The following is a 26588-nucleotide window of genomic DNA, read 5'->3' on the forward strand; positions in this document are numbered from 1 at the left end:
GCAAAGAATTGAATGGAACAAGCCTTCACACCACTCCATTGACAGAAAAAAAAATGGCTCATAGAAGGTGGGGAGTGTAAAACGAAAAATAAAAAAATGACTTGGACTTTAAGGGGTTTCCGGTTTTATGTAAATAAAGCTTTATCATTGTATAAATAAAACTTTTCACAAGTTTATAATTTACTTTGTCTTTCAATTCCTCACTCTATTTCTAAGATATTTGTTTGCTTTCAGTGAATAAGAACACTTTTGTTTACATTCAGAGGCTGTAAACCAGTACATATCTAGTCCTGCTCTTAGCTGAAAAATGGATGCAATTGTATAAAGTTTTCACAATGCTCTGTGAACTAAACAGCCTGGACTCTAGACTGATAAGGCCCTTTTACCCGGGGCGTAGCTAGGGGGGCAGGCGGGGCATGTGCCCCGGGCGCAACCTAGAGGGGGGTGCCAGGGCCGTACCATCCATGACGGCGGCCTGCTGCCTCTCTGAGGGGTTGGCGGCGCCACTGAAACCAGTCGTCGCCACCCCCTCCTGCACTATAATTGTACCTGCGTCTATAGGACACAGGTACAATTAGAAGCAATGAATGGCCGGGTACGTTCCGTTCCTGACCAGTCAGTGCCTTTCTACGAGTGAAGCGGCGCAATACTTTGCGCCGCGGGTGTCGTTGAAAGGCACTGAGTGACAGGGAAAGTCATTCTGCCCTGCCAATCAGTGGCTTTCATAGATGCAAGCGGCGCGATCACGTCATCGCGCTGCTTGCATCATTCAACCCCAGGAGACCTGCGCAGAAGACAGCAGGTCTCCATTGCTGACGGACAGCGCGGGAACGGGATTAAGGTGAGTTTGTATAGTTTTTTTTTTATCCTGATAAAAAAGTGTGTGGCATTATCTACGGGGGGCGGCTTTATCTACAGGGGGGCTTTATCTACGGGGGGCTTTATCTACGGGGGGCTCTATCTACAGGGGGCTATATACCTGGGTGGGCTATAGGTAGAGAACTATATACTGGGGTGGGCTATAGGTGGAGCACTATATACAGGGGTGGGCTATATGTACATAGGTTACGATAGGCTCTCCCACTCCTAAGCCTGCCAGCCTGAATGGTGGAAGCAGGAGTCAGTCTCAGGGATGTATTCTCAGGTGCTGACTGATTAGTTCTGGGAGTAAACCCCGAAGCTGTGCCTGGCAGATCCTTTACAGTACCCCCCTTTTATGAGGGGCCACCGGACCCTTTCTAAGTGGACCTGGCTTACTGGGGAAACGCAGGTGGGACCTCCTGACCAATACCCCAGCGTGAACATCCCGGGCGGGTACCCAAGTCCTCTCCTCAGGCCCGTATCCTCTCCAATGGACCAGGTACTGGAGGGAGCCTTGGACCATCTTGCTGTCCACAATCCTGGCCACCTCGAATTCCACCCCCTCAGGGGTGAGGATGGGAACAGGAGGTCTCCTCGAGGGAGCCAAGGACGGGGAGCAGCGTTTGAGGAGGGAGGCATGAAACACGTCGTGTATCCGAAAAGACGGTGGTAACTCCAGCCGGAAGGAGACAGGATTGAGGACCTCAATGACCTTATACGGCCCAATAAACCGGGGAGCAAACTTCTTGGACGGAACCTTGAGACGCAAGTTCCTAGACGACAACCACACCAGATCCCCGACCATAAACAGGGGGTTAACAGAACGTTTTTTATCAGCCTGAGTTTTTTGTACGCTCTGGGACACCTCTAGGTTTTTCTGAACCTGGGCCCAGACTGTGCACAGTTCCTGATGAACGACCTCTACCTCGGGATTGTTGGAACTACCAGGTGAAACGGAGGAGAACCGTGGATTAAACCCAAAATTACAAAAAAAAGGAGAGACCCCTGACGAGTTACTGACCCGGTTATTAAGGGAAAATTCGGCGAGGGGAATGAAAGAGACCCAATCAAATTGACAGTCAGAGACAAAACACCTTAAGTATTGTTCTAGAGATTGATTAGTCCTCTCCGTTTGGCCATTGGTTTCAGGATGGAAGGCAGAGGAGAAGGACAGATCAATCCCCAACTTCATACAGAAGGCTCTCCAAAACAATGAAACAAATTGTACCCCTCTGTCCGAAACAATATTGACAGGGACCCCATGGAGACGCAGGATGTGTTTGACAAACAAGGTAGCCAACGTTTTGGCGTTGGGTAGTTTCTTGAGGGGCACAAAGTGGCACATCCTACTGAAGCGGTCCACCACCACCCACACCACCGACTTGCCTTGGGATGGAGGCAAATCGGTGATAAAATCCATGGAGATATGTGTCCAAGGTCTCTGGGGAATGGGCAACGAACCCAGTAAGCCCGTTGGTCGGGACCTGGGAGTCTTGGACCTAGCACAAACCTCACAAGTGGCGACGTAGGCCTTAACGTCTTTAGGCAACCCAGGCCACCAATAATTTCTGGAAATGAGGTGTTTGGTACCCAGGATGCCTGGATGGCCAGATAGTGCGGAGTCATGATTTTCCCTAAGTACCCTTAGCCGGAATTGCAGGGGAACAAACAGCTTGTCCTCAGGAAGGTTCCCGGGAGCTGCACCTTGATCAGCAGCAATATCAGAGACTAAATCAGAATCGATCGAGGAAATGATTATACCTGGAGGCAAAATACAAGCAGGATCTTCCTCCGAAGGAGGGCTGGCCATGAAGCTACGCGACAGTGCATCAGCCTTAATATTTTTAGACCCAGCCCTATAGGTAACCAAAAAATTGAATCTGGTAAAAAATAACGCCCATCGAGCTTGTCTCGGGTTTAGCCTCCGGGCAGATTCTAGGAAAACCAGATTCTTGTGGTCGGTAAGGACCGTTACCTGGTGCCTAGCCCCCTCCAGGAAGTGGCGCCACTCTTCAAATGCCCATTTAATGGCTAAGAGTTCGCGGTTGCCAATATCATAGTTACTTTCAGTTGGCGAAAACTTCCTGGAGAAGTAGGCACAGGGGCGGAGATGGGTGAGGGACCTGGTACCCTGGGACAAGACAGCCCCCACTCCCACCTCAGATGCGTCAACTTCCACGATAAATGGCTCCATTTGGTTGGGCTGAACCAGCACCGGGCCCGAGACAAAGCACTTCTTAAGGACCTCAAAAGCCTAGACAGCCTCAGGAGGCCAGTGGAGGAGATCAGCACCTTTGCGAGTGAGGTCCGTAAGGGGCTTAGCGATGACCGAGAAGTTAGCAATAAATCTCCTGTAATAATTAGCGAACCCCAAAAAACACTGTAACGCCTTCAGGGAGGCAGGTTGGACCCATTCCGCCACAGCCTGAACCTTGGCGGGGTCCATTCGGAATTCATGAGGAGTGAGGATTTGACCCAAAAATGGAATGTCCTGTACCCCAAACACACATTTTTCGGTTTTGGCAAACAGTTTGTTTTCCCGAAGGACCTGGAGCACCTTCCTGACATGCTCAATGTGGGAGGACCAGTCCTTGGAAAACACCAGTATGTCATCAAGGTACACTACCAGAAAAATCCCCAGGTAATTTCTCAAAATCTCATTTATGAAATTCTGGAAGACCGCAGGGGCATTACACAACCCAAAGGGCATGACGAGGTATTCGAAATGGCCTTCGGGCGTGTTAAACGCAGTCTTCCACTCATCCCCCTCTTTGATGCAAATAAGGTTATACGCCCCCCGTAGATCCAATTTAGAAAACCATTGGGCCCCCTGAACCTGATTAAAGAGATCAGGAATCAAAGGAAGGGGATACTGGTTCCTTTCAGGCTACGGTAGTCAATGCATGGCCTAAGACCACCATCCTTCTTCCCCACGAAGAAGAAGCCAGCACCTACCGGAGAAGAAGAGGGACGAATGTAACCCTTGGCCAGGGATTCCTGGATATACACTCTCATAGCTTCACGTTCGGGACAAGAAAGATTAAATATCCTACCCTTAGGAAGCTTAGCTCCTGGTACCAATTCGATAGCGCAATCGTATTCTCTATGAGGAGGTAACACTTCGGAGGCCTCCCTAGAGAAAACATCAGCGAAGTCCTGAACAAACTCGGGTAGCGTATTCGCCTCCTTAGGGGGAGAAATAGAATTAACAGAAAAACATGACATACAACATTCATTACCCCATTTGGTTAGCTCCCCAGTATTCCAGTCAAACGTGGGATTATGCAACTGCAACCAGGGAAGACCTAGAACCAAATCGTACGATAAGCCCTGCATCAACAGTACAGAGCATTGCTCCAAATGCATGGAGCCAACAAGGAGTTCAAAAACAGGGGTATGCTGTGTAAAATAACCATTAGCAAGAGGAGTGGAGTCGATACCCACTACCGGGACAGGTTTAGGCAAATCAATCAGAGGCATAGCAAGGGACATAGCAAATTCCACAGACATGATATTAGTAGAGGACCCTGAATCCACGAAGGCACTGCCGGTAGCAGACCTACCACCAAAAGAGACCTGAAAGGGAAGCAAGATCTTAGTACGTTTCATATTTACGGGAAATACCTGTGCGCCCAAGTGACCTCCCCGATGATCACTTAGATGCGGAAGTTCTCTGGCTGCAATCTTACGCTTAGGACAGTTGTTCACTTGATGCTTGTCGTCCCCACAGTAGAAGCAGAGACCATTCTTCCTGCGGAATTCTCTATGTTGTTGGGGGGACACGGAGGCCCCGAGTTGCATAGGTATCTCTGAATCTTTCGGGGAGGAACGAAGCAACGGAGCTTCGGGAGGCATCATGGGGGAGTCGGAGGAGAAAACACATAAACGTTCACGTTGTTGTTCCCTGAGACGTCGGTCAAGTCGTACCGCTAAAGCCATAACCTGGTGTAGGGAGTCAGAAGAGGGATAGCTAACTAGCAGGTCTTTCAGGGCATTCGACAGACCCAACATAAACTGGCACCTTAAGGCAGGGTCATTCCACCGAGAAGCTACGCACCACTTCCGAAAGTCAGAGCAATACTCCTCAACAGGTCTCTTACCCTGACTTAAGGTCACCAGCTGACTCTCGGCAAAGGCAGTCCTGTCAGTCTCGTCATAAATAAGTCCGAGAGCAGAAAAGAAACAATCAACGGAGGAAAGTTCAGGGGCGTCAGGAGCCAAGGAGAAGGCCCACTCTTGGGGCCCTTCCTGGAGCCGGGACATAATTATACCCACCCGCTGGCTCTCAGAACCTGAGGAATGAGGCTTTAAACGAAAGTAAAGCCTACAACTCTCCCGAAAGGAGAAAAAAGCCCTCCGGTCCCCTGAGAACCGGTCGGGCAACTTGAGGTGGGGTTCAAGAGGTGCGGTGAGGGGAACTACCAGGGTAGCATCAGGCTGGTTGACCCTCTGAGCCAGGGCCTGGACCTGTAGGGAGAGACCCTGCATTTGCTGAGCCAGGGTCTCACGGGGGTCCATAGTGGTGTCAGGGACCAGGGGTAGACTAGGTATGGGCTTGTGATTATGTAATGGCAGGGGGTAGGAAGACGGACAAGTGAGCCCTAATCTACCCGCCACTCTGTCCCTGCCTACTTGCAACGACCCGCCCTAGGCGACGGGGTACAACTGGGCGGCGGTCCCTGCGCTCAGTAAGTGCACGACAAACACAACAAACATACAAAGGAACACAAGCAAGGAAAAGGGGCAGTTGCCCACGGCAACACCGTGAGCAACCAGAGTGGTGAACGAGCCGAGTCAAGCCAGGAGTGTGCGAGGTACAAAACGAAAAGCAGAAGAGTAGTCGTTAAGCCAGGGTCTGTATGGAGCAGGATCAAAAATAGCAGGAGCTGTAGCTGGGCCAGGAAACCACAAGGAAAGAATCACAAGCACCGAGGGACAGGAAGTGCAGGTTTAAATAGACCGAGGGCGGGAGCTAGCTGAGTCTGGCCAGGTTACGATAGGCTCTCCCACTCCTAAGCCTGCCAGCCTGAATGGTGGAAGCAGGAGTCAGTCTCAGGGATGTATTCTCAGGTGCTGACTGATTAGTTCTGGGAGTTAACCCCGAAGCTGTGCCTGGCAGATCCTTTACAGGAGCACTATATACAGTGGTGGGCTATATGTGGAGCACTATATACAGGGGTGGGCTATCTGTGGAGCACTATAGGGGAAGCTATATGTGAGGCACCATATACAGGGGTGGGCTATATGTGGAGCACTATTTATCGGGGAGATATATGTAGGGCACTATCTACAGGGGGCTCTATGGCAGGCACTATCTACAGGGGGCACGGTGTGTGTGTGTGTGTGGGACACAGTGTATGGTGCTATTATAATTAGAGGTGCAGTGTATGGCGTTATTATATTTAGGGGCATAGTGTGTAGTATAATGAGAACTTTATCTTTGTTTATAGGTGTAGAAATGTTTGAAATGTGAGAAGCTGAAGACATCTGAGCGGCAAACTGCAGAAATGGGCTGTGACCGGGAGAAGTCATCATAGAGGTCTGGACCGGATGGAGAAAAAGAACTAGAATCTGAGATGTCACCGGTGAGTTACTTAATGTAAATGTTTATTCTGCCTCTAATCAGTACTGTAGTCACTGTATGATCTGCAGCGAGATGATGGGTGGTATGATTATGATATGATTTTTATTTTGTGAAACAGCAACTCCCAGCATATTCTTACCATTGTTCGGGCCATGCTGGGAGCTGGAAACAATTTAGTGCAAACCTATACGACAGGGGTTTCACTAAATTGAGCTGTATTTGTGCTGGTGTTGTATATATGTACTGAGCTTGGTTCTGGTACTATATATATACTGAGCTTTGTTCTGGTGCTGTATTTATGTACTGAGCTTTGTTCTGGTGCTGTATATATGCAATGAGCTTTGTTCTGGTGCAGTATTTATATACAGAGCATTGTTCTGGAGCTGTATTTATGTACCGAGCTTTGTTCTGGTGCTGTATATATGTAATGAGCTTGGTTCTAGTACTGTATATATGTAATGATTTTGGTTCTGGTGTTGTGTATAGAACTATATTGCTTGTAAAATGTACAAATGTTTTTATGCTCGAGTTACATAAAAAAAATGTGGAAAAGAAATGACACGTCATTGATTGGTAGAGAAAACAAACATGGTGAGGGGAAGATGTCGGGAAAGAGGTTGGGGGGGGGGGCGCCAAACTGAATCTTTGCACCTGGTGCTGGAGAACCTAGCTACGCCTCTGCTTTTACACTGGGCAATTATCGGGCAGACAAGCGTTCATAGAAGGCTTGTTTCCAATAATTGCTGCTGTGTATTGACATAGCTGCAGTGATGTTGTGCTTGTATACCCACGTGATCACTGCAGCCAATCACTGGTCTCTGTGGGTATAATAAGGCCTATAAATTGTAGAAAATTATCAGTGAGATTTGTGCAGCTGCTGGTGATGTATTTATCCTACAGAGCATTGTCTAGACTGGATACAATTCTATCCACTTCTTAGATGAGAGCAGGACTAGCCATGTACAGGTTTGCAGCCTCTAAATGTATACAATAATGTATACAATAATGTTTTCATTCCCTGATCATAAGCACATACACTATATGGCCAAAAGTACATGGACACTCAATTATCATACCTATATGAACTTTTTGGACATCCTATTCCAAATCCATCATTATCTTGGAGTTGGGCACTCTTCTGGTAAGGCTTCTCACAAGATTTTGGAGTGTGTCTGTAGGAATTTGTGCCGATTCAGCCAAAAAAGCATTTGTGAGGTCAGATATTGATGTTGGACAAGAAGGTCTGTCTTGCAGTAGGCATCCCAAAGGTGTTCAAGGGCGTTGATGTCAGGACGATGTGTGGGCCCACTCAAGTTCCTCAACAACGAACTCGTCAAATCAGTCAATGCAAGTGTTCATAGACCTTGATTGTGCGCAGTGACACAGTCATGCTTTAACATGAAATGGCCCTTCTCCAATAATTTCTACAGTATGCATTTTTCCAAATAACATGTTTCCAGTGCTCCACAGTCAGGTGGTGGCGGCATGCTTTACAACACTCCATTAAATTCTTGAGATTGCACATGGCGATCTTAGGCTTGTGTGCAGCTGCTTAACCTTGAAAATCCATTTCATGAAGCCCTCGACGCACAGTTCTTGTGCTGATGTCACTTTAAGAGGCAGTTTGGATCTCTGTAGAGAGTGATGCAACAGATGATAGGCGACTTTTATGTGTCACACGCTTCAGCACTCGGCAGTTCCGCGCTGTGAGTTTGTGTGGTCTGTTGCTTCTTGGCTGAGCTATTGTTACTCCTTGACGCTTCCACTTTACAATAATAGCACCTACAGTTTACCAGGGCAAATCTAGCAGATCAGAAGTTTCACAAACTAACTTGTGGCAAGGGTGGTATCCTATGACAGTGCCGTCTTTAAAGTCACTGAGCTCTTCCATACAACCAACATTTGCACCTTTTTTTATAAATGTTCACTGTACTTTTACAAAGTGAGGTGCAAGGTGGTAAATAGCTCTAAATTCTGACACAAATGGTTAATAATTATGTAACCCAGCAGATTATAAATTATTTTGAAGTAAAATGCACCCCAAAAGAGGCGCAAATACATTGTTAAATGTGGGTCATGGTATATCAGATGGTTGCATAACTATTCATTTCTACAGTGATCTTTAAAGGCTATGTAAACCGTTGGTAACATTTTTTTTTTTTATTATAATGTATGTATATGGTGATTATAATAGATTTTATTATTATTAGGGTTGGATAATGTGTCAGAGGCACACAGGAACCGCTGTGAGACGAGCCCTCAATCCAGTTCACTAACGGATTGGGTTTACAGCCGCGTTCTGCAGCTTCTAGTGGATACATAAAAGCTGCAGCGCTGAAACGGTACAACATTTTTAGTAAATGTATATAGAAAAGTTGTTATGATTAATATATACAAACATTACAATAATAATACACCAAAGGTTTTCATAGCCCTTAAAGAGAACCTTTCATCTGCCCATACTTGTGCAGCATGTAATGGGCAGGGCTGCACAAACCCTGGAGCACTTTAAACATTTTTCCTATCCTCCTCCGTTATTTAGATATCGGTGTCGTTATATTTGGCGCCTGATATTTTAATAACCCCCTGAACTGTCAATTGGGCGTGTAATTGGCAAGGAGGCGTGTAACATCACTGCGATACTGTCCAATCAGCTACGGACAGTGTCACAGCAAGAGCTGGAGAGAGTGTGTGCGCACGCACGCGCAGCTCAGAGCTGTGCGAGCATGCGCGCGCGCGCTCTCACTCTTCTGCTCTCGGCAGACAAGGACGACAAGATTGTGTGATCTCTCACGAGAGAAGAGTGAGTGAGATGCTCCGATGCCGCTGCCGAAGATACTCCCGCCGCCATGGAACAGAAGAATTCACATTCTTCTTCTCCTCTCCTCTTCTGTTCTGTGGTGGCGGGACACGCGCTTCCTCTCTACAGCTCTTGCTGTGACACTGTCTGTAGCTGATTGGACAGTGTCACCACGATGTTACATGCCCCCTTGCCAATTATACGCCCCATTGACAATTCAGGGGGTTATTTAAATATTGGGCGCCAAATATAACGGCACCGATATCTAAATAATGGAGAAAGATAGGATTTTTTTTTATTGTGAGACAGGGTTTGTACTGCCCTGCCCATTACATGCTGCACTCAGCTGCACATGTATGGGCAGGTGGAAGGCTCTCTTTAAGTTTTAGTAGATTAGAGACATCAGTCATATGTTAGTTCAGATCTCTCCTATAGGATATAATGGGGTTATGCTTCAGGGTTTTTTTTAATCTCATAAAAACATTCTTTAAAGAAAAACAATATACAAATGTTTTGCTAAAAAGTCTATATGTTTTGTTTCAGTTAATCACATATTGCTGTTTTTGCTTGTGTTGACATTTTGTGCAATATGGTATAGCACAATGTATAAGACACCTACCCTAATGGAAGAACACGTAGGTAAGTACAGAATGCTATCTTGTTTTTAAACTGATATTTTTCTAAAACTTTCAAAAACCATTTGAAACAAAAATTGACATTCAAGTGATTACTCAAAACACATCAATAGTAGCTTATTGTACAAAGAAGCCTGTGTTCTGCATGACTTCTAAATGAACTGAGTCACATAAATGTGTATTGTAGATGCTGCTTTGGAACTGGAAGAGGAGGAGGATGTCATTCCTGTTGTTATTTGTGCTGCTTCAGGCCGCATAGGTGCTACCATTGCTGCGATCAACAGTATCTACAGTAACACTAACGCCAATGTGCTATTTTATATTATTGGTCTGAGAAATTCTCTGGTACATATCAGGTAATGTAACGTTACTTGAAAGTAATAAAATGTAGCCTATTTTACATGCAATTCCTCGTCAAATACAAATATCTTCTTGTATAGGAATATTCAGTTGGTTAATGCTATATTTCAGAAAATGGATTGAAGAAACAGATTTGTCTGAAATACAATTTAAAATTGTGGAGTTTAACCCCATGGTTCTTAAAGGAAAAATTCACCCTGATGCAGCCTTCCCTGAGCTTCTTCAACCAGTAAGTAAATCTTTTTACTACAGAAAAAGCGACCCTCCAGTTTTAGCTTAAAAAAATTTAACATTTTCTGGGGAATGCATAAACTTGTCTGGTACCTTCTATTTCGGTTGTTGTGCTGCCGATCCCTGGGCCCTTTCTCCTGTAATCCAAGATGGCTGTAAATCTGCTCAGACTACCCGATACATATTTTGCTTTAATAGTCCAAGACACTCCATCCTGCTATCCGATTTGCTGACGAATCTGAGAGCAGGGTACAGTGTCTCAGACTACCGAAACACAGTGGGCATTGTGTAGTCTGAGAAGCGCTGCAGCCATCTTGGATGACAGAAGAGGGGGCCTGGCGGATCGGCTGGACAAGCAAAACGGAGGGCAGCAGCTAAGTTAACTCTGCATTCCCTAGCACATGTTACATTTTTAGCAAAAACCGGAGGGTCACTTTATAGAACATTAGAGTTAAACATTTAAGGATTGCAACATTCAGTTTAATCTAACCATAAACCCCTCATTGTACTGCGCTCACCTAGACTGCTCAGCTTCTGACATGTTTGTTATATTACAGGAAATTCTTTTACCTAAAGAATTCCCAAGAACAGAATAAGAAACAGTTTGCTGATGTCTGACACAGTAAGATTGTGGAAAAAAACAAGTTATATAGATTGTTATGGGTATAGACATGTGGAGTCTCGTCCTCAGTTAGTCAGCCTGGTTTTCACCGAGTAGCGCGGGAAGAATTACACCAGAAGCAGAGTTCAGGTAGAATGTCCTCACTCGATGAGTGTAGGGGCGCACAACGCTTTATTTAAAACAATGCAAAAACTCATATAGCAAAAATGACGTCAATTATCAGTATATGATCTTGGGACGCCTCCAAGGTGCTAATTGGTTCTTGTTCAAACATGCCCTTTTCTTATTTGTTCAGTAAGTTGGCAGAAGTTTGTGGTTACAAACTTCATTGTTGCTTTGTTCACATTCCAGGGCGTTGTCTCATGCTCCAGCGCCATCTTGTGCCATCTTGTCATACTACATAGCATTATAGCAGAATATGATATACTGAGAAGCTTTATGTAAGGATAATAATGATTTTTGCAAGCACACAAATATACATAGTGGTGATCCTTCACAGACCCAGGATCCAAATGTTGAATAAGCTGTATAACAGTCATAGGCAACCTTGGAGAGAAGATGTAATGTAATAATATTGACGGTTCTGAAGATCTATAGCAATAAAAATGATCAAGAAATTGATAAACTGTGCAAGAAACTGACCCCGCTGGGTCACAAACAGTTTTTTCAATAATGCCATCATCGTACCCACATTAATAGTGCCATAAGAATTCTCCCAATTATAGTGCCATCGCAGTGCGCTCATTAACACTGCCAACAGAGTTCCCTCATTAATACAGTTTGGAAATTAGTCAGGCCAAAGGACTCACCAAAAAGCCTTTTCTCTGGTAGTGGGCACACCACCAGAAGAACCAGAAGTCGTGAGTCTATATGGTATCGGTATATGCTGGCAGCCACCTACTGCGATCCCTGGAAGGATAAATCCTTGTCGTTGGGATAAGATTGTAAGCAAGGGGAAACTAAGAAAAAGTTCATGCAGTCTCTTGGTAACGGTGCCAGGCTAGTAAGTACAATTGCAATGTGTAAAATGATATTCTTTCTTTATTCAAGCTCCCTCCTTCTTTTTCCTCCTCCCCTTCTGTATGTTTTTTTAAGAAATGTAACTGTTTCTGCCCGGGTTTCCCATTTTCTTTATGATATAAAATGGAGCACCTTCCATGTGCAAACATTATACCTGACCTGACAAAGGGACCATTTCGGTCCTGAAATGTGTAGTCTGCACGAATAAAGAAAGAATATAATTTTACACATTGCAATTGTACTTACTAGCCTGGCGCCGTTACCAAGAGGATGTATGAACTTTTTCTTCATTTCCCCCCATAAATAGTGTCTCATAAAATAGTGTTACCAGAGGGACCCTATTGGCCCCTATCAAAAACTTGCCTGAGATGTTCTTTAGGTGAAAATACGGGAGTAGGTAAAAAAAAACAGGGGGGCCCCTTCATTTGTCTTATCTGCTGAAGCCATCCTATGACATATGGCACCTGGAACAAACAGACCAGCCTCCTTTACCCAGCATCCTCACATATGCAATGCCAGAGGCGTAGCTAGGTTCTCCAGCACCCGGGGCAAAGATTCAGTTTGGCGCCCCCCCAACCTCTTTCCCGACATCTCCTTCCCCCTCGCCATGTTTGTTTTCTCTACCAATCAATGACGTGTAATTTCTTTTCCACATTTTTTTTATGTAACTTGAGCATAAAAACATTTGTACATTTTACAAGCAATATGGTTCTATACACAAAACCAGAACCAAGCTCATTACATATATACGGGTAATAGGTAGGAGAAGACCCAGCAGGCTGGCGGGCATTGAAATATCAAGAGAAAATACAATTTTGCGGTTAAGCAAAAAGAAGTGCCTTAATTACCAGCCAAGCTATAATAATATGTATAGGTTAAAACATAACTTTTATTAATTAGGGTTAAATATAGTTAGGACACACAAGAATGGATTTAAAATTTATCCAAAGTTCACTGACAGTTGTGAATTTTGCATCGGTCAGATGCAATCAGTATAAGATGTAATCTTGTCTATGTGTGTGTCACCTACGGCATCTGCAGAACGCCGGGTAACACAATTGAGTAGCGTCTGTGTCTATGTCAGTGAAAACTCTGAGGTTTTAAAATTATTAACGAAGCTCCCCCGACATGTTTCGCTGCATCCGCAGCGTCTTCAGGGGTAAATGGAGCAACTGAACGGCGCGCAGAGGGTCCGTCCCTCTTAAGACCTCGGGCCGCCATGACAGTGGGCGTAATTGATGAAGGACCAATCAGGAGGGTTGGTACAGTCCAGTCATAATACGTATGACGACCGTCTTGGTCAGCCATACAGAGACTAGGAGAGAAAGTGCCAATCACTCAGGAGCGGAGGCGCCTGCGCGGTCGGCATTAAACTACGGTAAGATGAAATTAAACTAAGTGTGAGGGGGCAAGGACTGCGCATGTCACCACACTTAGAGAATCGGAGGTGAAGAAAGAGAAAAAGTGAGTAAATATTATCGGCAAAATGCCTAAGAAAAACTGTGTAGTGATGTGTATTGACAGTATCTCTGCACAATATGTGGAAGAGACCGTATAGTAGTTTTGGATGATGATAAATATGATTAAAATGTTGAAAATGATAAAAATGAAAATAAATGAATGGAAATTATGAAAGTAAAAATAATAAAAAGAGGAATGGATATTGATGAATAGATATAATAAAAGTGCATAAAAATGAATTAAAAGAGTGATGAGCGATAAAATATTGTTAGAGGACGCTCAATTATAATAAGGGTGTGTATTAAGTCACTTCCAATATATATAGGAATGTGAAGGGATAAATTGTATAGAGTGAATAAGGAGGGAAAAAGGGGGGGGGGAGGGGGGGGGGGAAAGGGGTGGGGGGGGGGGTAGGGGGGGGGGGGGAATGTAATGTAGTGTGATGCTGAGAAAAATGATAATGAATGTGAAAATAAAACGTGATGCTTATGAGTGAAATTGATGACTAATGTTAGAAAAAGTTATATTATAAAGATTATGTTAATTAATAAAGGAAAAATATAGGAATAGATATCCTACATTATGAATATAAGGTCCTCAAGAAGAGTCCCATAAATTTATTAATGGCATAAACAAAAGAACATTATAGATATAGGAGTAATAGTAACACAGATCGAGAAGACGGACATTATAAATAATCCATAGAGCTAGAATAGCATGTAGGATACGCCGTGTTAATAAAAATTCTGGAGTAGTGTCCATATTGTCTGAGTATTAATTTATAAATATCAATAATCATTAGCTGTAGAGTCACAGATATACGGGAATGTATATAGATGGCGATCAGAGGGGAATTTTCCCAAACAAAGGGGGAAAAAAGAAAAGAAGAAGAAAGGTAAGGGTTAGGTTGAGGATATAGTGCCTATCAGAGAAAAGCTGTATAGTTAAAGCCTTCATTTAGACCAAGGGGGCTCAATGAGCTCAACCTGTGAATCCATCGGGCTTCTTCTTGAAGTAATTTCTTATCAAGGTTACCAGCTCTAGGTCCCAATTGTAATTGGGTAATTCCCCAAATTTGAAGGTTCTTAGTATTTCCATTATGTATGGATCTGATGTGTCTGGAAAGTGGAGTGTCCTCACCACTGACAACTGTGCTGAGATGTTTTGAAATCCGTCTACGTAGTTGCTGTATGGTTTTACCTATATACAGTTTGGGACAAGGACATTGTATCGCATAAACAACATCACTGCTTTGGCAGTTGATGAATTGTTTGATGGTATAAGATTTGCCATCAACAGGATTAATGAAGGACTTAATGGTTGGCATCAGGGTGCAGAACGAGCATCTGCCACAGGGATGAGATCCTTTAATGGGGGGGGGGAAGCCAAGTACTTTTTGGAATGGATGGTTTGGAATAGTGACTGTGCACAAGGTACTCTCTTAGATTTTTACCCCTACGAAACGTAATATTGGGTGTGTTCGAAATAACATTAGCAAGATCAGGATCAGCCTGAAGGATCGGCCAATGTTTTTGGAGTATTCTAAAGACCTGTGAGGAACCCACGTCAAAATTCCCTATGCATCTAATGGTGGATGTAGAGATATCTTTTTCTTTCCTCCTTCCATGGAGTAGCTCCTCCCTAGTGGTCGCTCGGGCCCTAGCGTACGCCCTATGTAAAAACTTCTTGGGATATCCCCTCGCGCGAAATTTGTGATAAAGCTCATCACATTCAGATTGAAATGATACCTCCTCAGAGCAATTGCGCTTCGCTCTGAGGTACTGTCCTATCGGTATGCCCCTTTTAAGGGCTGGAGGATGGTAGCTTTCCCAATGAAGAAAGTTATTAGTGGCGGTGGTCTTACGGTAAATGTCAGTATGGACACTGCCACCAGGATCAAGGGAAATCTTAAGGTCGAGAAAATTAATCTCTTGTTCATGTATTTCAGATGTAAATTTCATGCCTATGTCATTGACGTTAAGAATCTCCATAAATTCTAAAAAGAGTGCTTTATCCCCATCCCAAAATATAAGAATGTCATCAATGTACCTGCCCCAAAAAAGAATGTGACAGGTAAAACGAGACAAATCCTCAGTGAAAACACAAGTATCTTCCCACCACCCTAGGAAAAGGTTGGCGTACGTGGGTGCACATACTGTGCCCATGGCCGTGCCTTTTATTTGCTGATAAAATTTACCATCAAAAATGAAATAATTGTGAGATAGAAGGAATTGGAGTAAAGAAATAATAAGTGCATTATGTGCTTTGAACTGAATTCCCTTGGTGTTCAAAAAGTGTTGGACAGCAATTAAACCCAAATCATGTCTGATATTTGTATATAGAGATTCAACGTCAATACTGGCTATTAGAGTGGAAAGTGTAACTGAAATTCCCTGGATCCTGGTGACAGCGTCCTTTGTGTCTCTAAGATATGAAGGTAAGGTAGAGACAAAGGGTACAAGCATCTCATCAACATATGAACTGATCCCCTGTGTAAGATTGTCGTTGCCCGAGACAATGGGTCTACCCGGTATAGGACGAGTTATTTTGTGGACCTTAGGTAAGGCATAAAAAGTGGACAGAGTAGGGTTGGCATCATACATCCTCTTGAACTCATCCATAGTGATAAGATCTTGAGATTGCGCTTGAGTTAGCACAGAATGTAATTCTTTAAGAAAGACTTCAGTGGGGTTCTTTTTGAGGATGATATAGGTAGATCTATCGTCCAAAAGTTTATGAACCATGTTTGTATAGTCTATCCTGTCCAAGATGACAATATTGCCCCCTTTGTCCGATGGCTTGATGATAATGGATTCATTCTTGTTAAGTTCAGACAAAGCGGCCTGCTCCATCTTATTAAGATTGCCAAGAATTTTAGATTTATTGAATTTTAATTTGTGTAAGTCTGCACTGACCATCTTAACAAAAATGTCTATGTGACCATACTGGGAGAAGGATGGTGTCATACGTGACTTTGGTCGCAGAGATGAAAAGGGGCCAGTGGCCGCAATGGCTCCGAATTCATTCTCATCAAGAAGTGCCTCTAGATCAGTCAAGGTTCTCAGTTCATTATAAGTGGATGAAGAGATAGGAGAGGAGTTAGTCCCAAAAAGTTTGTGTAAGGCTAATTTTCGCGCAAATAAATTCACATCTTTAGTCCAGTTAAATTCATTAAATCCAGGAGTAGGGGTATAAGACAGACCCTTCTGCAAAAGTGTCATTTGATGGGGATTCAGATTATAAGATGAAAGATTGTAGATTTGCATACCACCTTCACATGTGGTGGAAAAACTGGAGTCAGGATTATTTAATTCGTCTGACTCCAGTTGGTGTTGGGTGGTCCTAAAAAAGGAGAAGGAGTATTCAGAGCAGCTGATGTCCTCCCGATCACACTTGATGTAGATGTGTTTATCCCCAATAGACCCATGTTTTTTCCCGCTGTTAATGGTGCAGCAAGAGCACTGGTAGTGAACATGGTGGGTAAAGCAAAGGATGAAGTAGAGGAGGGTGCCAAAACAGGTGCTCTGGATATGGTCTCTTGTCCCAATGGGCCTGGACATATTTGTCTATTTCCCTTTGGTGGCAAGAAAGTCCTTTTTGGGGGGTTGTATCTCTTGTTGTTAGTTTTACGCTTAGTCCCTAATCTCTTATCATCAAAAGAGGGTCTGGAGTCGTCGGTACCTAAGACGTCAGACTCAGAGTAGTCTGTAGATCTAGCCTCTCTATAGGTACCAGTAGAAATATGTCTGCGAAACGTATATGCCTGCCCTGTTTCGAAATCCTTGCGATCGCGTATATATTTGCGATGTTTTCGCTCTTTTATATCTCTTTGCAAATTTTCAATATTCCTCTGTAATTTAATTTCACAGTCGTTGAAATCAGATGTTGTACTGAAAATTTTTATGTCCTCAATCTCTTTAGAGAGCTGCAGTTTGATTTTTTCAAAGGCGCGTTTTTCAAAGTCAAGAAGATATTGTAATATACGCAAGGAATTATCGGTCAGTAAATCTTCCCAACCTTTAAGAAAAATGCTATCATTACGAAGTGCATTAGGTATGATGTTAATACGTAAACCTCTGTAAACAATTTTTTGTTGAACATATGTATCCAAACTAGCAATTTCCCAGTAGGATCTTATATATTGTTTGTATGTTTTTTGAAGGTCCTTGAAAGCAGTGTTTACATCAAGGTGGTGAAAAGGTAAGTTGTCAATGGAAAAAACACTAGCCACTTCCGCAGAGAAGTCACCAGAGTGTAGTTTCTGAGATAGAAAACTCGCCATCCCCTGTTGATTAGGGAAATACAAAAAGTGACTTTATCCACAATGGGGAATGGGTCAAGAAAGGGTAATTAACCCAAATGATCTAACAGGTAATAGGTAGGAGAAGACCCAGCAGGCTGGCGGGCATTGAAATATCAAGAGAAAATACAATTTTGCGGTTAAGCAAAAAGAAGTGCCTTAATTACCAGCCAAGCTATAATAATATGTATAGGTTAAAACATAACTTTTATTAATTAGGGTTAAATATAGTTAGGACACACAAGAATGGATTTAAAATTTATCCAAAGTTCACTGACAGTTGTGAATTTTGCATCGGTCAGATGCAATCAGTATAAGATGTAATCTTGTCTATGTGTGTGTCACCTACGGCGTCTGCAGAACGCCGGGTAACACAATTGAGTAGCGTCTGTGTCTATGTCAGTGAAAACTCTGAGGTTTTAAAATTATTAACGAAGCTCCCCCGACATGTTTCGCTGCATCCGCAGCGTCTTCAGGGGTAAATGGAGCAACTGAACGGCGCGCAGAGGGTCCGTCCCTCTTAAGACCTCGGGCCGCGCGAAATTTGTGATAAAGCTCATCACATTCAGATTGAAATGATACCTCCTCAGAGCAATTGAATGTGATGAGCTTTATCACAAATTTCGCGCGAGGGGATATCCCAAGAAGTTTTTACATAGGGCGTACGCTAGGGCCCGAGCGACCACTAGGGAGGAGCTACTCCATGGAAGGAGGAAAGAAAAAGATATCTCTACATCCACCATTAGATGCATAGGGAATTTTGACGTGGGTTCCTCACAGGTCTTTAGAATACTCCAAAAACATTGGCCGATCCTTCAGGCTGATCCTGATCTTGCTAATGTTATTTCGAACACACCCAATATTACGTTTCGTAGGGGTAAAAATCTAAGAGAGTACCTTGTGCACAGTCACTATTCCAAACCATCCATTCCAAAAAGTACTTGGCTTCCCCCCCCCATTAAAGGATCTCATCCCTGTGGCAGATGCTCGTTCTGCCCCCTGATGCCAACCATTAAGTCCTTCATTAATCCTGTTGATGGCAAATCTTATACCATCAAACAATTCATCAACTGCCAAAGCAGTGGTGTTGTTTATGCGATACAATGTCCTTGTCCCAAACTGTATATAGGTAAAACCATACAGCAACTACGTAGACGGATTTCAAAACATCTCAGCACAGTTGTCAGTGGTGAGGACACTCCACTTTCCAGACACATCAGATCCATACATAATGGAAATACTAAGAACCTTCAAATTTGGGGAATTACCCAATTACAATTGGGACCTAGAGCTGGTAACCTTGATAAGAAATTACTTCAAGAAGAAGCCCGATGGATTCACAGGTTGAGCTCATTGAGCCCCCTTGGTCTAAATGAAGGCTTTAACTATACAGCTTTTCTCTGATAGGCACTATATCCTCAACCTAACCCTTACCTTTCTTCTTCTTTTCTTTTTTCCCCCTTTGTTTGGGAAAATTCCCCTCTGATCGCCATCTATATACATTCCCGTATATCTGTGACTCTACAGCTAATGATTATTGATATTTATAAATTAATACTCAGACAATATGGACACTACTCCAGAATTTTTATTAACACGGCGTATCCTACATGCTATTCTAGCTCTATGGATTATTTATAATGTCCGTCTTCTCGATCTGTGTTACTATTACTCCTATATCTATAATGTTCTTTTGTTTATGCCATTAATACATTTATGGGACTCTTCTTGAGGACCTTATATTCATAATGTAGGATATCTATTCCTATATTTTTCCTTTATTAATTAACATAATCTTTATAATATAACTTTTTCTAACATTAGTCATCAATTTCACTCATAAGCATCACGTTTTATTTTCACATTCATTATCATTTTTCTCAGCATCACACTACATTACATTCCCCCCCCCCCCCTACCCCCCCCCACCCCTTTCCCCCCCCCCCCTCCCCCCCCCCTTTTTCCCTCCTTATTCACTCTATACAATTTATCCCTTCACATTCCTATATATATTGGAAGTGACTTAATACACACCCTTATTATAATTGAGCGTCCTCTAACAATATTTTATCGCTCATCACTCTTTTAATTCATTTTTATGCACTTTTATTATATCTATTCATCAATATCCATTCCTCTTTTTATTATTTTTACTTTCATAATTTCCATTCATTTATTTTCATTTTTATCATTTTCAACATTTTAATCATATTTATCATCATCCAAAACTACTATACGGTCTCTTCCACATATTGTGCAGAGATACTGTCAATACACATCACTACACAGTTTTTCTTAGGCATTTTGCCGATAATATTTACTCACTTTTTCTCTTTCTTCACCTCCGATTCTCTAAGTGTGGTGACATGCGCAGTCCTTGCCCCCTCACACTTAGTTTAATTTCATCTTACCGTAGTTTAATGCCGACCGCGCAGGCGCCTCCGCTCCTGAGTGATTGGCACTTTCTCTCCTAGTCTCTGTATGGCTGACCAAGACGGTCGTCATACGTATTATGACTGGACTGTACCAACCCTCCTGATTGGTCCTTCATCAATTACGCCCACTGTCATGGCGGCCCGAGGTCTTAAGAGGGACGGACCCTCTGCGCGCCGTTCAGTTGCTCCATTTACCCCTGAAGACGCTGCGGATGCAGCGAAACATGTCGGGGGAGCTTCGTTAATAATTTTAAAACCTCAGAGTTTTCACTGACATAGACACAGACGCTACTCAATTGTGTTACCCGGCGTTCTGCAGACGCCGTAGGTGACACACACATAGACAAGATTACATCTTATACTGATTGCATCTGACCGATGCAAAATTCACAACTGTCAGTGAACTTTGGATACATTTTAAATCCATTCTTGTGTGTCCTAACTATATTTAACCCTAATTAATAAAAGTTATGTTTTAACCTATACATATTATTATAGCTTGGCTGGTAATTAAGGCACTTCTTTTTGCTTAACCGCAAAATTGTATTTTCTCTTGATATTTCAATGCCCGCCAGCCTGCTGGGTCTTCTCCTACCTATTACCTGTTAGATCATTTGGGTTAATTACCCTTTCTTGACCCATTCCCCATTGTGGATAAAGTCACTTTTTGTATTTCCCTAATCAACAGGGGATGGCGAGTTTTCTATCTCAGAAACTACACTCTGGTGACTTCTCTGCGGAAGTGGCTAGTGTTTTTTCCATTGACAACTTATCTTTTCACCACCTTGATGTAAACACTGCTTTCAAGGACCTTCAAAAAACATACAAACAATATATAAGATCCTACTGGGAAATTGCTAGTTTGGATACATATGTTCAACAAAAAATTGTTTACAGAGGTTTACGTATTAACATCATACCTAATGCACTTCGTAATGATAGCATTTTTCTTAAAGGTTGGGAAGATTTACTGACCGATAATTCCTTGCGTATGTTACAATATCTTCTTGACTTTGAAAAACGCGCCTTTGAAAAAATCAAACTGCAGCTCTCTAAAGAGATTGAGGACATAAAAATTTTCAGTACAACATCTGATTTCAACGACTGTGAAATTAAATTACAGAGGAATATTGAAAATTTGCAAAGAGATATGAAAGAGCGAAAACATCGCAAATATATACGCGATCGCAAGGATTTCGAAACAGGGCAGGCATATACGTTTCGCAGACATATTTCTACTGGTACCTATAGAGAGGCTAGATCTACAGACTACTCTGAGTCTGACGTCTCAGGTACCGACGACTCCAGACCCTCTTTTGATGATAAGAGATTAGGGACTAAGCGTAAAACTAACAACAAGAGATACAACCCCCCAAAAAGGACTTTCTTGCCACCAAAGGGAAATAGACAAATATGTCCAGGCCCATTGGGACAAGAGACCATATCCAGAGCACCTGTTTTGGCACCCTCCTCTACTTCATCCTTTGCTTTACCCACCATGTTCACTACCAGTGCTCTTGCTGCACCATTAACAGCGGGAAAAAACATGGGTCTATTGGGGATAAACACATCTACATCAAGTGTGATCGGGAGGACATCAGCTGCTCTGAATACTCCTTCTCCTTTTTTAGGACCACCCAACACCAACTGGAGTCAGACGAATTAAATAATCCTGACTCCAGTTTTTCCACCACATGTGAAGGTGGTATGCAAATCTACAATCTTTCATCTTATAATCTGAATCCCCATCAAATGACACTTTTGCAGAAGGGTCTGTCTTATACCCCTACTCCTGGATTTAATGAATTTAACTGGACTAAAGATGTGAATTTATTTGCGCGAAAATTAGCCTTACACAAACTTTTTGGGACTAACTCCTCTCCTATCTCTTCATCCACTTATAATGAACTGAGAACCTTGACTGATCTAGAGGCACTTCTTGATGAGAATGAATTCGGAGCCATTGCGGCCACTGGCCCCTTTTCATCTCAGCGACCAAAGTCACGTATGACACCATCCTTCTCCCAGTATGGTCACATAGACATTTTTGTTAAGATGGTCAGTGCAGACTTACACAAATTAAAATTCAATAAATCTAAAATTCTTGGCAATCTTAATAAGATGGAGCAGGCCGCTTTGTCTGAACTTAACAAGAATGAATCCATTATCATCAAGCCATCGGACAAAGGGGGCAATATTGTCATCTTGGACAGGATAGACTATACAAACATGGTTCATAAACTTTTGGACGATAGATCTACCTATATCATCCTCAAAAAGAACCCCACTGAAGTCTTTCTTAAAGAATTACATTCTGTGCTAACTCAAGCGCAATCTCAAGATCTTATCACTATGGATGAGTTCAAGAGGATGTATGATGCCAACCCTACTCTGTCCACTTTTTATGCCTTACCTAAGGTCCACAAAATAACTCGTCCTATACCGGGTAGACCCATTGTCTCGGGCAACGACAATCTTACACAGGGGATCAGTTCATATGTTGATGAGATGCTTGTACCCTTTGTCTCTACCTTACCTTCATATCTTAGAGACACAAAGGACGCTGTCACCAGGATCCAGGGAATTTCAGTTACACTTTCCACTCTAATAGCCAGTATTGACGTTGAATCTCTATATACAAATATCAGACATGATTTGGGTTTAATTGCTGTCCAACACTTTTTGAACACCAAGGGAATTCAGTTCAAAGCACATAATGCACTTATTATTTCTTTACTCCAATTCCTTCTATCTCACAATTATTTCATTTTTGATGGTAAATTTTATCAGCAAATAAAAGGCACGGCCATGGGCACAGTATGTGCACCCACGTACGCCAACCTTTTCCTAGGGTGGTGGGAAGATACTTGTGTTTTCACTGAGGATTTGTCTCGTTTTACCTGTCACATTCTTTTTTGGGGCAGGTACATTGATGACATTCTTATATTTTGGGATGGGGATAAAGCACTCTTTTTAGAATTTATGGAGATTCTTAACGTCAATGACATAGGCATGAAATTTACATCTGAAATACATGAACAAGAGATTAATTTTCTCGACCTTAAGATTTCCCTTGATCCTGGTGGCAGTGTCCATACTGACATTTACCGTAAGACCACCGCCACTAATAACTTTCTTCATTGGGAAAGCTACCATCCTCCAGCCCTTAAAAGGGGCATACCGATAGGACAGTACCTCAGAGCGAAGCGCAATTGCTCTGAGGAGGTATCATTTCAATCTGAATGTGATGAGCTTTATCACAAATTTCGCGCGAGGGGATATCCCAAGAAGTTTTTACATAGGGCGTACGCTAGGGCCCGAGCGACCACTAGGGAGGAGCTACTCCATGGAAGGAGGAAAGAAAAAGATATCTCTACATCCACCATTAGATGCATAGGGAATTTTGACGTGGGTTCCTCACAGGTCTTTAGAATACTCCAAAAACATTGGCCGATCCTTCAGGCTGATCCTGATCTTGCTAATGTTATTTCGAACACACCCAATATTACGTTTCGTAGGGGTAAAAATCTAAGAGAGTACCTTGTGCACAGTCACTATTCCAAACCATCCATTCCAAAAAGTACTTGGCTTCCCCCCCCCATTAAAGGATCTCATCCCTGTGGCAGATGCTCGTTCTGCCCCCTGATGCCAACCATTAAGTCCTTCATTAATCCTGTTGATGGCAAATCTTATACCATCAAACAATTCATCAACTGCCAAAGCAGTGGTGTTGTTTATGCGATACAATGTCCTTGTCCCAAACTGTATATAGGTAAAACCATACAGCAACTACGTAGACGGATTTCAAAACATCTCAGCACAGTTGTCAGTGGTGAGGACACTCCACTTTCCAGACACATCAGATCCATACATAATGGAAATACTAAGAACCTTCAAATTTGGGGAATTACCCAATTACAATTGGGACCTAGAGCTGGTAACCTTGATAAGAAATTACTTCAAGAAGAAGCCCGATGGATTCACAGGTTGAGCTCATTGAGCCCCCTTGGTCTAAATGAAGGCTTTAACTATACAGCTTTTCTCTGATAGGCACTATATCCTCAACCTAACCCTTACCTTTCTTCTTCTTTTCTTTTTTCCCCCTTTGTTTGGGAAAATTCCCCTCTGATCGCCATCTATATACATTCCCGTATATCTGTGACTCTACAGCTAATGATTATTGATATTTATAAATTAATACTCAGACAATATGGACACTACTCCAGAATTTTTATTAACACGGCGTATCCTACATGCTATTCTAGCTCTATGGATTATTTATAATGTCCGTCTTCTCGATCTGTGTTACTATTACTCCTATATCTATAATGTTCTTTTGTTTATGCCATTAATAAATTTATGGGACTCTTCTTGAGGACCTTATATTCATAATGTAGGATATCTATTCCTATATTTTTCCTTTATTAATTAACATAATCTTTATAATATAACTTTTTCTAACATTAGTCATCAATTTCACTCATAAGCATCACGTTTTATTTTCACATTCATTATCATTTTTCTCAGCATCACACTACATTACATTTCCCCCCCCCCCTACCCCCCCCCACCCCTTTCCCCCCCCCTCCCCCCCCCCTTTTTCCCTCCTTATTCACTCTATACAATTTATCCCTTCACATTCCTATATATATTGGAAGTGACTTAATACACACCCTTATTATAATTGAGCGTCCTCTAACAATATTTTATCGCTCATCACTCTTTTAATTCATTTTTATGCACTTTTATTATATCTATTCATCAATATCCATTCCTCTTTTTATTATTTTTACTTTCATAATTTCCATTCATTTATTTTCATTTTTATCATTTTCAACATTTTAATCATATTTATCATCATCCAAAACTACTATACGGTCTCTTCCACATATTGTGCAGAGATACTGTCAATACACATCACTACACAGTTTTTCTTAGGCATTTTGCCGATAATATTTACTCACTTTTTCTCTTTCTTCACCTCCGATTCTCTAAGTGTGGTGACATGCGCAGTCCTTGCCCCCTCACACTTAGTTTAATTTCATCTTACCGTAGTTTAATGCCGACCGCGCAGGCGCCTCCGCTCCTGAGTGATTGGCACTTTCTCTCCTAGTCTCTGTATGGCTGACCAAGACGGTCGTCATACGTATTATGACTGGACTGTACCAACCCTCCTGATTGGTCCTTCATCAATTACGCCCACTGTCATGGCGGCCCGAGGTCTTAAGAGGGACGGACCCTCTGCGCGCCGTTCAGTTGCTCCATTTACCCCTGAAGACGCTGCGGATGCAGCGAAACATGTCGGGGGAGCTTCGTTAATAATTTTAAAACCTCAGAGTTTTCACTGACATAGACACAGACGCTACTCAATTGTGTTACCCGGCGTTCTGCAGACGCCGTAGGTGACACACACATAGACAAGATTACATCTTATACTGATTGCATCTGACCGATGCAAAATTCACAACTGTCAGTGAACTTTGGATAAATTTTAAATCCATTCTTGTGTGTCCTAACTATATTTAACCCTAATTAATAAAAGTTATGTTTTAACCTATACATATTATTATAGCTTGGCTGGTAATTAAGGCACTTCTTTTTGCTTAACCGCAAAATTGTATTTTCTCTTGATATTTCAATGCCCGCCAGCCTGCTGGGTCTTCTCCTACCTATTACCTGTTAGATCATTTGGGTTAATTACCCTTTCTTGACCCATTCCCCATTGTGGATAAAGTCACTTTTTGTATTTCCCTAATCAACAGGGGATGGCGAGTTTTCTATCTCAGAAACTACACTCTGGTGACTTCTCTGCGGAAGTGGCTAGTGTTTTTTCCATTGACAACTTACCTTTTCACCACCTTGATGTAAACACTGCTTTCAAGGACCTTCAAAAAACATACAAACAATATATAAGATCCTACTGGGAAATTGCTAGTTTGGATACATATGTTCAACAAAAAATTGTTTACAGAGGTTTACGTATTAACATCATACCTAATGCACTTCGTAATGATAGCATTTTTCTTAAAGGTTGGGAAGATTTACTGACCGATAATTCCTTGCGTATGTTACAATATCTTCTTGACTTTGAAAAACGCGCCTTTGAAAAAATCAAACTGCAGCTCTCTAAAGAGATTGAGGACATAAAAATTTTCAGTACAACATCTGATTTCAACGACTGTGAAATTAAATTACAGAGGAATATTGAAAATTTGCAAAGAGATATGAAAGAGCGAAAACATCGCAAATATATACGCGATCGCAAGGATTTCGAAACAG

The 26588-nt window shown here is 42.4% G+C and overlaps 1 protein-coding gene across 4 annotated transcripts in view; it reads left to right on the forward strand.

Annotated features, from left to right (window-relative positions):
• The window catches only part of GLT8D2 (glycosyltransferase 8 domain containing 2), an 82288-nt gene that overhangs the window by 25571 nt on the left and 30129 nt on the right, over nucleotides 1-26588 (forward strand). For 3 of the 4 annotated variants that reach the window (XM_075856666.1, XM_075856667.1, XM_075856665.1), the window contains exons 3-5: nucleotides 9789-9884; nucleotides 10068-10236; nucleotides 10352-10469. In XM_075856666.1, coding sequence (XP_075712781.1) covers nucleotides 9789-9884; nucleotides 10068-10236; nucleotides 10352-10469 — 383 coding nt within the window. Of the gene's footprint in view, nucleotides 1-8655; nucleotides 8788-9788; nucleotides 9885-10067; nucleotides 10237-10351; nucleotides 10470-26588 lie in introns of all 4 variants that reach the window. The other variant, XM_075856668.1, reaches the window with a different exon arrangement.

The sequence above is a fragment of the Rhinoderma darwinii genome, chromosome 3, assembly GCF_050947455.1.
Source record: "Rhinoderma darwinii isolate aRhiDar2 chromosome 3, aRhiDar2.hap1, whole genome shotgun sequence".
Classification (NCBI taxonomy): Eukaryota; Metazoa; Chordata; class Amphibia; order Anura; family Rhinodermatidae; genus Rhinoderma; species Rhinoderma darwinii.